The 12,286-nt window shown below is 42.9% G+C and overlaps 1 protein-coding gene across 4 annotated transcripts in view; it reads right to left on the bottom strand.

The window, feature by feature from the left end:
- BCAS3 (BCAS3 microtubule associated cell migration factor) overlaps window positions 1-12,286 on the bottom strand; it is a 1,098,472-nt gene that overhangs the window by 1,026,303 nt on the left and 59,883 nt on the right. For all 4 annotated transcript variants that reach the window (XM_083173740.1, XM_083173742.1, XM_083173743.1 and 1 more), the window contains exon 6: window positions 1,303-1,384. In XM_083173740.1, coding sequence (XP_083029866.1) covers window positions 1,303-1,384 — 82 coding nt within the window. The remainder of the gene's footprint in view (window positions 1-1,302; window positions 1,385-12,286) is intronic.

Raw genomic sequence — 12,286 nt, 5'->3', positions numbered from 1 at the left:
AGATATGTTGTTCTTATGTGGGAAACTTATATAGCCACCCTATCAACTCCTTTAAAAACACAAATACATGAAAGCCTAAAATACTCATCATGGCATATGACGCAATTAGCTGCAAATGATCCTCCCATTTGTAATTGGAGGGAGAATGGAATTTAGACTTAAATACTCCATGAAAATCTTTTATGGGTGGGGGTTGCAGCCGGGGGGAACTATTTAAAACTTGACCTTTTTGGGACGACCAGTCCGTATGTGGTCTGATTTTCTGTATTATGATTAGTTGTAAATCTACTATTTTATTGTACTGTTGTCCTCATTATGAAAATAATTCATGTTAAGGTTTGTGTATACTTGACAGCCTGTATGTGGACCTGGCACCTGATGATTCAATAAAAAACGTTCTATATAAAAAAAGCTTCCATTCACCTTATGCTTGTGTCTGTCAGGGTAGGTGATGATCATTTATAAACACATTAAGGCATGGCACAAGTGTAATGCAAATACAAAATTACATTTAAAAATACATTATTAAGAGTTCTAATTACTTAGAAAATATCTGTTACAAAACCCAAAATTAAATATATTCCTAAATTGTATCACTATCTAATAAGCAGTGATATAACAATAGAAATAATAATAAATTGAATAGTATGTGAAGCAGTTGAACTCAAAATGTTTACCTAGAAATTACACATGGAACTCGGCTACACGCCAAATGAAAGGTAGGCGGAAGAGCAAAACATCCAGCAGATTGTAGTTTGTTAGGCTAAGCAAATAAGTTTATTCTATAATAGGATTCAAAATGATAAAATATATTGCCTTTAAAGAATGTAGCACCACTGTGTGTGGCCTGGGTGCCAAATGAGACAGACTCAGACCTGCAAACACCAATTCTGCAGCAACTGAATCTCCTCATCAGGCTCAAAATCCTTTAGTAATCTGGAATATATCTTCTAAAACTTTACTGGTCCTTGAATTCAAATGTGTGCATTAGTCAAACCAAAATATAAACAGAATTAAAAAAAAATTTAATTACATAAAATTTTAGAAAATCAGGGTGTGACAGTTTTCTTCATTAGCATACATTATAAAGCGGTAGTTGTGAAGGTCAGTACTTTTAACAAAAATTAAATCTAGTTGTCCTAAAATGTAACAATGTTGCTTAAATTCTCATGAATAATTTAAAATTGAAAAAAAAAATATATATTTCTTAATACTAATTAAGTTATTAGGATTGGAAATGCAAAATGAAGCCCTACAGGATATAGCAATGGAAAACAACACTGTAACATTTATTAAACTTACCAATCAGAGGAGATGGCAAGACTCGTGCAGATCTTACAGGGCCATGCCGAACAGAGAACACTTCTTGAGCTTCTCCACTGACCTGAAAAATTGGAGACATGATTTAAATAAGATTCATCCAATACAGGTGTTCCTTTTTTTTTTTTTAAGAAAATGCCAATGAAATATGTCTGTTCTATTAGGAGTTATGTCCCAACCCTCCTTAATATAACCCCTTCCATAACAAATATTTAGAAGGGCTGTTCAACCCTGGAATATGTAAACTTTCGCAGTATCTTAAGCTAGCAGACTTTAATGGAAAACAATTATTATATTTATATAGGACATACATATTCCGCAGAGCTTTTTACAGAGAACATTTGAACATTCGCATCAGTCCCTGCCGCAGTGGAGTGTACAATTTATTGTTATTTAAGGCCGAAAATCTTTCACCCGCATTGGTATGCCAGTGTTCCATTCACATGGGATAAATGGAATTTCACCTATTTGGAGGTACTAATCACCAAAAATCCCTTTACTCTATCAGGTGAATATATCCAAAGCCATTAATTTTATGATAGGGGACTTAGATGGTTGGGGTCATCTCCAGCTCTACCTGGATAGGGCTAATCTCCTTAAAATGATATTGTTCCCTAGATTGTTATACCTGCTTCAATCTTTCCCTCTCCTACTTACTAAAGAAGGTACTAAATTAACTAACTCATCTTTTGTAAAATTCATATGGAATAAAAAGACACAGAATAAGCATACATAGGCTTTAACAAATGGAGGCATCAATTTTCCAAACCTTACACACTACAACCATGCAGCCTTATTACATTACCTCAGGGATTGGTTGCACAATACAAACACCTACATGGATTTTAGGTGGTAACTTTATACAAAACTACAATTTAATCTCTCTCTTACATTTCAAGGGAATTATGTGAGAACCCTATACTTTGGTACATATTGAGACATAAGAAAGGGCTAAATGCTCACAACCCAGAATTTCAAAATGGTACTGCAGGGAATCATTTTCAAATGTGGTTGTCTAAAGGACTTAACTCCATAAGTTACTTGGTAGATGCAGCATCCAAAAAAACATTCATTCCAGTAGGGTATTGAGAACGGACTGTCCCAATATTATGTGAGTCAGATTACTAGAAACTTCTCAGACCAAGATTGATATAACATGTTTGTTACTTTCTATCTTTCCCTCCTCCTGATGACAAAGCTATAGCTAGACATTACAAGGCATTGCGAGACCTGATAGAGTATAACACTATAATGTCAGGCCTGCCTCAATGGCTTCAACATTTTCCAAATATTACAGCTGATAGTCTTTTAAAGAATTTTCAAAAATCTTACCACATGTTTCTGGCAAGCTCTGACAGAGAATTATATCTCAATGTCTACCACAGGACCTATATCAGCCCTCATATGGCTTATTTGAAGGGCTCTTCTACATTGCATAGATGCCCTAGATGCCTAGCAGATAACACAGATATTTTTCATTACCTGTGGACTTCCAGGTCTTTTTGGCTCAATGTTTATAGATATGCTCTGGATAACCTAGTTAATTATGTCCCTTTTACCCCTGAGTGGGGTGTGTAAGGTATTTCAACCCAAGGTCAATGTATATCTAGAGGTAGTCAGAAATTATTACTGATATTGTGCTCTGCTGCCAGAAAACCATTTTACAGGTCTGGAATCACGCAGAAACTCCCCAATTTTCCCTAAGGAAATTTTTTGTTTGTTTGTTTAGAATGGACTGGATTGAAGCTTCCCTTGCTAAAGAATCGAAAGTAGCAGGTTTTTGTGGAACTCTGGTAAATTTATGTTTCAATTCTTTCTGCCCCTACCAAATATTTGTTAAGTATTTTTCTAATACATCTTGGTATCTTACAAGATTAATGGCAAATGACCCACCAATATAGGGTGATTTTCCTATTCTTTTTTGACGTTCTCGTACGGGGTGTCCCATGAAAAGATGCATTGACTAGTTTGATTATTTTGTTGGTTCTATATAATACTGTCTAACCTTATACTGATTGATTAAGCCTTGATGACTTTGGCATGTACCCATACCACTGTACAATGTACAAATCCATCTATTTGTGTTTATCTTATATTTCAAGCTACCAATAAAAATATTTTTTACAAAAAAAAAAAAAGAAGATCATCTAAAGTGTGTTTTTCTAACTCCCACTAGTGATATCTTGGGAAAAAGTTGTGGTGCCTTGTCAGTGGGAGCAGGAGAATACGCAGCAGGGCATCGGGAGACAGGCGGCTGTCAGCACGTTACAGCTACTATCTGTCCAGCCACAGCCGCTTGGCTAAGTGCTATTGGCCAGACCTATTTTCTGCACAATGCTTTCATGTGGCCTACCGCCTTCACCTCTATATTCCAAACATGTGGCCTTGGGAGGGGGAGGGGGGAGGCGGGGTACTGGAGGACTATCCGTGCAATAAGGCTATGGTCTGAAGAATAAAATTACCAAAATAACAGTGGCTGAATGAAGAAACAGAGTGAGAGAGGAATGTAGGAGATGATAGAGGTGCAGGGGCTGATGGTACCAGGGTGTGAAACATGCAGGAGGTGAGAGGGGGATTAAGAGCGCGAGCAGTGCATGGGCTAATAAGGGAAGCAGGAAGTGAATAATGCCTGAGGTGAGAGAGGGATGTGTAGAGTGAGCAGTGCAGGGTCCAAGTAAGGGAAGAAGGAAGTGATTAAGGCAGGAGGTGAGAGAGAGAGAGATAGGTACAGTTAGTGGTGCAGAGGCCAAGTAAGGGAAGCAGGAAGTGAATAATGCCGGAGGTGAGAGAGGGATGTGTAGAGTGAGTAGTGCAGGGTCCAAGTAAGGGAAGCAGGAAGTGATTAAGGCAGGAGGTGAGAGAGAGAGATAGGTACAGTTAGCGGTGCAGAGGCCAAGTAAGGGAAGTAGGTGGTGAATAGTGAAGGCAGTAAGAGAGTGTTCACACTAGGCTGTTTTAGCAGGGAGCCGCGCCCTACCTGATTTGTAAAGGGCAAAATGCACCCTGCTAGAAAAGCCTGCTGCCTGTCTCCACTGGTACGCATGGGGAAGCCTAGGTGGTTACTTCGGCGGGGCTTGGCCCGCCCCCAATAATGATGTTGGCAGGCCCGCCCCCTTTGGTGATGACACGGCCCAAACCTGCCCCCTTTGGTGATGTTGGTGGGCCCAGTCCACCCCTTTCATTCTGCCCCTGCCCTGCCCAGTTCCTAGAAGGAACACTAAAGAGATGATTGGAAGGAGTGAGAGGTGAGAATAATAAATACAAGACACAGAAAGACAGCATATGGGGAATAACAGAGAGAGTGTTACCTGGGAAGAAGATATGGGCACATGAGGAGAGTGACGTACAAAAGAAACAGGTAAAGGGGAAGAAGAGCATGGAAAACAGAGAGGTGAACAAAGAGTTCACATTAGATACTTATATTGTAGGAACAGTTGGGACATTGAGGAAAGGTTAACACATGGTGAATAGCCTGACAACATATAATACATTTTATACTAATACCTAAAGCTATTTAGTGGAGTGGGGAAGCCCCAAGACCCTGAGCTTTTATTTTAAATTTTCCATACCCCAACTCCAAATGCCCACGTCGAGCACTATATCAGATCATAACCTATCTAGTTGTATTTTTAGATACAATTTGACATCAGCATTTAGAAGGGATACAGGTCGATAGGTCTTTACCCTTTTTTATTGAACAGATGACAAATCAAGATTTGTGGAAAAAAAACTACTGACAAACCACTTGGCCTAGTTTTTGGCAAATTCTTTAAACTAGAGTAACAACTTTGGAACTCTTCTCAAAGAATCATAAGCTAAGAAATCCTAAAGATTTCATTTGCCTAAAAATATTGCGGTCATTTAAGGATGTTATACATACCGGAATATCGGGATTGTATTTTTTCAGGACACAGAAGTGTCCCAACTGAAGTAAGGTAGGTGGTCGCAGACACCCAAAAAGTTATGATTGTGGCAACCTAGAAGACTTAGGCCAAGGAGCGTTAAATGCTTTTTGAGTTGTCTGTTTGTCCTAGCCAAGTGTCTAGGCCAGCCTCTTTTTAGGACATTGTTCATCCATCCTTCCTGTGCAGTCCCATATCCAGAGACTGACACTAAAACTGCTGCCCATCACAAAACCAACAATCATGCCAGTCATTGCCGCACACTCGCATGCAGACTTTGCCTAAGGTTGAATCAATGGGATTCCACAATCGGTGGTGATATGCTTTTACTTTTGTTTTTATGGGAGTGTAATGTGAGACCAATAGATTGTTAAACTGTTTAAACATAATGCACTATGCTGGTGATCTTTGTTCTTTAATCAGGACACCCGATTGCTGAATAAGAATTGTACTGGTAAGGGGAATCCTGCCCTTCAATTGAAGAAACCTGTGTAGTTTACTGGGCATAAAAAACACGTTTAGAATATTTGTTTCCTTGTTTCACAAACCACCTAAGCACCACTTCTACACAAACTTTCGCTCTCTTGTATTGTATTTGGGGGCTCTAGGTAAAGGCCTTGTGTGTGTATATAGACTGCACTGGTGGTGTATCTGCGCAACGGTGTTTGAACACCTTCTATATTTTCTGCATACTACCTGTAGCAAGAGACAGGCTCCATAGTCTCATCATGTCTGATGTGCCTGTACCCAATAAGTTTGTATTTTTTTTCTTTCTTGTACTTGGCCACCACTAAATTCAATGTACAGCCTTTACATTAAAATAATGTATTATGAAGTTTAAGTAATTGGGTGCAGATTGACTATCAGCGAGATCCCAGAGAATTCTGCCTTATTTTAAAATGGCAATTATTTCATATTATAAGACAAACCTGATTTTGCCTCTTAATTGTTTATTTAAAATAGGTGTCCTATATATATTTTTTTAAATAGAGCAATTACAATATCAAATATTGTTAAAAAAAAAACAAATTTAAACATAATTAAATTAATTTCCCTTTAAGAATGAGGGCACAATTTACAATGTCATCTGAAACAAATAAAAACATTTGGCTGCCTTTTTTTAACAGCTTTATTTACTATCAAATCAATTAACGTCCAGTAAATTCATAATAAAAAAGGACTTATTACAAATATAAAGGCAGAGAGAAAACCTATATACCAGAAACAAGGTTATCCTGAAAGAGATACAGATATACATAAAAATTGATGCTACTGTAAAGGAACTGCTGGTATAAAGTCTGTCAATTTTTCTTACTTTTACTGTATCTAGAAAAGAACAGAAACCATTACATAAAATAGTTATAACACTATAAAGACATCCACCCCACAAAGGAATCGATTTGTCATACAATGCACCTTTTATTTAAGTTTTCTTGACCTTGTTAACTAAATTTTACTTCTAGCTCACAAAATTACACCAAAACGCAGGTCGCACCAGGGTTCTGGGCTCCAGCTTCAACCCGGGTGCGGCCCGGCGTTTGTTACCTTTTAAAATGGTGTCTGCCCCGGCAAACTTCACTGAGCGCTGGGGAGAATCGCCAGTCGGAACCACTGCAACATCATAGCCGCACTGGGGGAAAGCCCTTTCCCAAGGTAAGCTGCTGGGCTGCCCCCAGCCTCTGTGCACCCCCTAGCCCCCTGAGGTGAATGGATGCCGCACACAGGCATCCATTCACCTCCTCCCTGCGGAGGCTGTGTGCGTACCCCCCCCCCCCGCCCAACCTCCATGTTGACCGCAGGACGCTGCGATCAGGACGTTGGGCTTCCCCCATTGATGTAAATGGGATCCGGGTCGGATTACACAGCTTACCCGTTTACACTGCTCTCTACCCAGGTCCTGGCCGTGCTGTACCCTGATCAGGACCTGGGTAGAAATCCCGTGTAAAGGGACACGGGTTAACCCCTTTTACACCGGTGCTGACCTGGGTCCAGGAGAGAAAAACCTGGGTTTTTGCGGTGATGTAAAATGGGTATTACTTTAGGGTTTTCAATCAAAAATGTGTTACTATTGTTTATTCGGTACTCTTTACCTATCACGGCGCCCATCGCGGGCATCGCGGGTACATTTATGTCTGGCCGCGACGCCACCGACGCGATGCCTGCGATTTCCCATTGAAACCCATGTTAAACATGGAAATCGCGTCGGTCGCGTCGCGGCCGCCCATAAATGTACCCGCGATGCCCGCGACGCGATGCACCCGATTTCCCATAGCAATCAATGTTAAATGGCCCGACCGACGCGATTTTACTGTTAAATGCCTCAATGGACCCGATGTGGCCATAAGAAACAATGTTAAATGGGCCTTAGAGCCCAAATACTTACCCATAACTCTGAAATGGCCCCCCCAATTGTTTACGCCACCCCACGATCAACGTCAACCCGAAGCGTGGCGAGCGCAGCGAGCCCGCGAGGGGCGGCGGTACGCGTCCTCCGACCTTTTCATACCCCCACTATCCACGTCGGCGTGGAGTTGAGAATAGAATAGTGTGGCGAGCGCAGCGAGCCACCGAGCCCGAAGCGTGGCGAGCGCAGCGAGCCCCGCGAGGGGACGCGGATACCTTCACAGCTATACGCGTCCCCTCGCGGGCTTCACAGGTATCCGCGTCCCCTCGCCACGCTTCGGGCTCGGTGGCTCGCTGCGCTCGCCACACTATTCTATTCTCAACTCCACGCCGACGTGGATAGTGGGGGTATGAAAAGGTCGGAGGACGCGTACCGCCGCCCCTCGCGGGCTCGCTGCGCTTGCCACGCTTCGGGTTGACGTTGATCGTGGGGTGGCGTAAACAATTGGGGGGGCCATTTCAGAGTTCAGGGTAAGTATTTGGGCTCTAAGGCCCATTTAACATTGTTTCCTATGGTAAAATCGGGTCCATTCAGCCATTTAACATGAAAATCGTGTCCATCGGGCCTTTTAACATTGATTCCTAAGGCAAATCGTGGGCATCGCGTCGCGGCCATCGTGTGCACATTTATGGCCGGCCGCGACACGACCGACGCGATGTCCATGTTTAACATGGTTTTCAATGGGAAATCGTGGACATCGCGTCGGTCGCGTCGCGTCCGGGCATCTTTAGCCGGCATACGACGCGACCGACGCGATTTTTTACCTCACGATGCCCACGATCAAGATCGTGGGCGCCGTGCTAGGTAAAGAGTACCGTTTATTCTCTTATTCCAAATATGTGCAGGATGTCAGTAGTAATTCCAAGTAGTGTTGGGGAGTTAAGTTCAAGGTTAAGGGTGTTTTTTTTTTTTTACATAACCTATCTTATGATCTAACAGCTCCTTATTAGAATAATGGGGGAAGGCATTTACAACTCCTGACCACAATATCCCTATATATTTGCCATGGTTAGGTACCTTGTGGAATTACTTACACATGGTAAGTAACATGACAGTAATTTATTCTGAGGCTGTATGATTAATACTACTTCTTTTTAAGTTTAAGCTTAATTTTTCAAGGTCATGCAGCAGCTCATTCTAGCTTTAATAATTATATATTCAGCAATTTACAGAATCAGCAAATGGTCTCTTTTCTCTTAGCACCCAAGGATTGTCGTTTTACTATTACAAGAGACAAATTTCTCTAAAACTCTCAGTTTCTATTCAGAGATATCATTGCCGTACTAAAGCATAAACCTAAAGCAAGTCAGAAGAAATAGTTATGTGTCCAGTTCACATTCACAATACATGAAATTCTAATTTCTTCACTAAGGGGGGTAGTTAGTGTGAGGGTCACGGCAGTCGAGCTTGCTCGACCGCCGTGACCCAGTCCCGTTCTCGGTCAGCTCGACCGAGAACATGCATACAGGATTCAATGTCCCGCCTGCTGGGGAGCGAGAAGGGGGCGTGGCCGCAAGTTGCGTCAGGGAAGAGGCAAGCTGCAGCCGGCAGCTCGTCACTTCCCTGCTGTTCTCGGCAGAGCGAGCCTGACAGCTAGTGATGTAGGGCTCGTTCTGCTGAGATACCCTGCTCAATGCTGTCGGGGGAGACAGCATTGATTAGGGCCCGGCGGGCATCTCCACGCCGGGAGGTGCTCGCTGGAGATTGAATATCCCCCTAAGCTTCCTGAAAATTTTGCAGGGTACTTGTTTCCTAGCACGGCCACAACGATCATAATCGCGGTCATCGGGGGTAAAATCGGGGCCATCGTGGCCGCTAAAAAAATCGGGTGCGATGGGCCAGACGCGATGCCCGCGATTTCCCCATAGAGAACAATGTTAAATGGCTCAATTTACCCGCGATGACCACGATTTCCCATAGGAAACAATGTGAAATGGCTCAATTTACCCAAATTATCATAGGGAACAATGGTAAATGGGCCAAAAACACCCCTGAACATAAAAATGTCCCCCCAAAAGTACTATACGCCACCCCGCGATCAACGTGAACCCGAAGCGTGGCGAGCGCAGCGAGCCCGCGAGGGGCGGCGGTACGCGTCCTCCGACCTTTTCATGCCCTACTATCCACGTCGGCGTGGAGTTGAGAACAAAATAGTGTGGCGAGCGCAGCGAGCCAGAAGCGTGACGAGCGCAGCGAGCCCCGCGAGGGGACGCGGATACCTTCACAGTTATACGCGTCCCCTCGCGGGCTTCCCAGGTGTCCATGGCGACGCGGACACCTGGGAAGCCCGCGAAGGGACGCGTTTACCTGTGAAGGTATCCGCGTCCGCTTGCCACGCTTCGGGCTCGGTGGCTCGCTGCGCTCGCCACACTATTCTATTCTCAACTCCACGCCGACGTGGATAGTAGGGCATGAAAAGGTCGGAGGACGCGTACCGCCGCCCCTCGCGGGCTCGCTGCGCTCGCCACGCTTCGGGTTCACGTTGATGGCGGGGTGGCGTCAACTACTTTTGGGGGGACATTCCACTGGTCTGTGGGTTTTTTGGGGGTTTCTGGCCCATTTACCATTCTTCCCTATGCTGATTTGGGTAAATTGATCCATTTAACATTGTTTCCTATGGGAAATTGTGGTCATCGCGGGTAAATTGAGGCATTTAACATTGTTCCCTATGGGGAAATCGTGGGCATCGCGTCTGGACCATTTAAGCATTTTTAGGTGCACACGACGCGACCGACCCGATTTTTCACTGTTTTCAATGCATTTCAATGGAAAAATCGGGGGCATCGCGTCGGTCGCGTCGCAGGCCACTAAAAATTACCCCCGATGGCCGCGATTGTGGCCGTGCTAGGAAACAAGTACCTTTTGCAGGGCAGACTGTTAAATGTAAAAGTCTTAAATAAAGCAAACATTTACATCTACACCAATATCATCAGTGACTTACAAATACTTGAGCCCATTTTATCTGTGGTATTTTGTTTGCCTTAGGGGCCTGACACCTTACTTACTGATAAAGACACTGTCTCATTTGGTGGTCCTCCTCGTCTCTAAGGGTTATGGATGATACTTTCCAAACCATGATCACTCACTTACAGGTATAGGAGTGCAATCTATTACTTTTTCAATATGCAAGAGATTATAGCTGGCCACATTTTGAGCTCCCTAACTGCTGCCCATAGGAAGAGAGCAACCTTGTTGGGACTATACAACCTGATAAGTAGAACCAACTTGATTCTAAATATGGAATCAATTAGGTATCAGCTCAGAGGTACAGCAAGATGTGATCTTGAGAATCACATACCACCATACCTGTAATCAAATACATATGAGGGAACCCTTATGGCATTGTGCACTGCACACCATGCAACTTGAAGAACATTTACCAGGCAGCTGTTGAAGCTACGCTTTCACCAACGTCTTTGGAAATATTGAGCTAACTGCCAGCTCAGAACCCAGCAAAGACTCTGGCCTCAGAGTCTTAGCTATTTTCTGTACAGGCACCAAATTCCCATGGGAAACAAAACTAGTGTTCATTCTAGCACCCGCTATCTTTGAAAACCCATGCAGTTCCTGTTCCCTGCCTAGGGTGTCGCTGTCTGACCACACTGTGCTAGGAGCACCACAGCAGACAGCGGCACCCCAGGCTGGGAAGAGGAACTGCATGGGTTTTCAAAAATAGCGGATGCTACAATGAACACTAAAAACTGTCCTAGAACAACCTTGGCTCATATAATATCTATAAAACTAAACATTAAATAAAATATTAAAAGGTTACATTTACTTTCCATTTTAAAACAATGTAAAGGCAATGTATGGCTTTGCTAAATTGTCCCCTTCAAGTCCATGATCTGCATAGTAGTTGAAAAGATGCATCTCTACCTAAAATAACCTTAGGTTCAGTTATTTTAGAAACATATCATTACCAATGGATAATTATTTCAGGATTGTAATGTGTATATACTCAAAGCATTCGCTTGATTTAATCTTTATCTGCTATGTAGTCATTACATTTTACACATAATGCTTCTTTTATCATCACAGACTGTAGATAATTTGTCCACCCAGATTAGACTAAGCGCTAGCATGTTTAATGCTAAAATGATTCTTCCACTGTACAAGGCAACTGCTCCATCTGCAAGTGCTGAAGTATCTAGGAACAGAATTTAAATAACTCAGTGGGTGCAGTTTCATATCACAACTGTTCTTCTTCCCTTCTGTATTGCCCGGCTTTCAGTTCTGCTGTCACGATAATCATTGCATTACTCTAATACTGAAGCAATATAAACCTACCTATCACTATAATTTATCAATAAAATCTCGCAAAGCAGCTGCTCGATTCACAGGTGTCCCGTTACTGGCCCAGAGTGATAAGCAGATAGCCAGTTCAAACATTAGCAAATGAAAGCCCAACACTGGCCTTTTAATTTAAAGATGGATACACACCTAAAGATTTATCTGTCCAATCTGTCAGGTAATGTATGGGAGCAAAGAACAATCAACCATTTTTTTGTTCCAAATGCTAGGAGAAACAAGTCCGTTCCAGTGACGAAACGTGCTGGATGTGGCCTGTTAGGTCTAATGTTGTGACGTCCTTTTGTATCCACCAATGAGTCAGCAATCCTTCAGCTGACTACTGACGGTGAGAGTGCTCGGTCTGAAGTAC

Source organism: Crinia signifera, chromosome 2, assembly GCF_055691185.1.
Source record: "Crinia signifera chromosome 2, ASM5569118v1, whole genome shotgun sequence".
In the NCBI taxonomy this organism is placed as follows: Eukaryota; Metazoa; Chordata; class Amphibia; order Anura; family Myobatrachidae; genus Crinia; species Crinia signifera.
The sequence above is the reverse complement of the archived record's forward strand: the minus strand, read 5'-3'. Positions and strand labels throughout refer to the sequence as shown.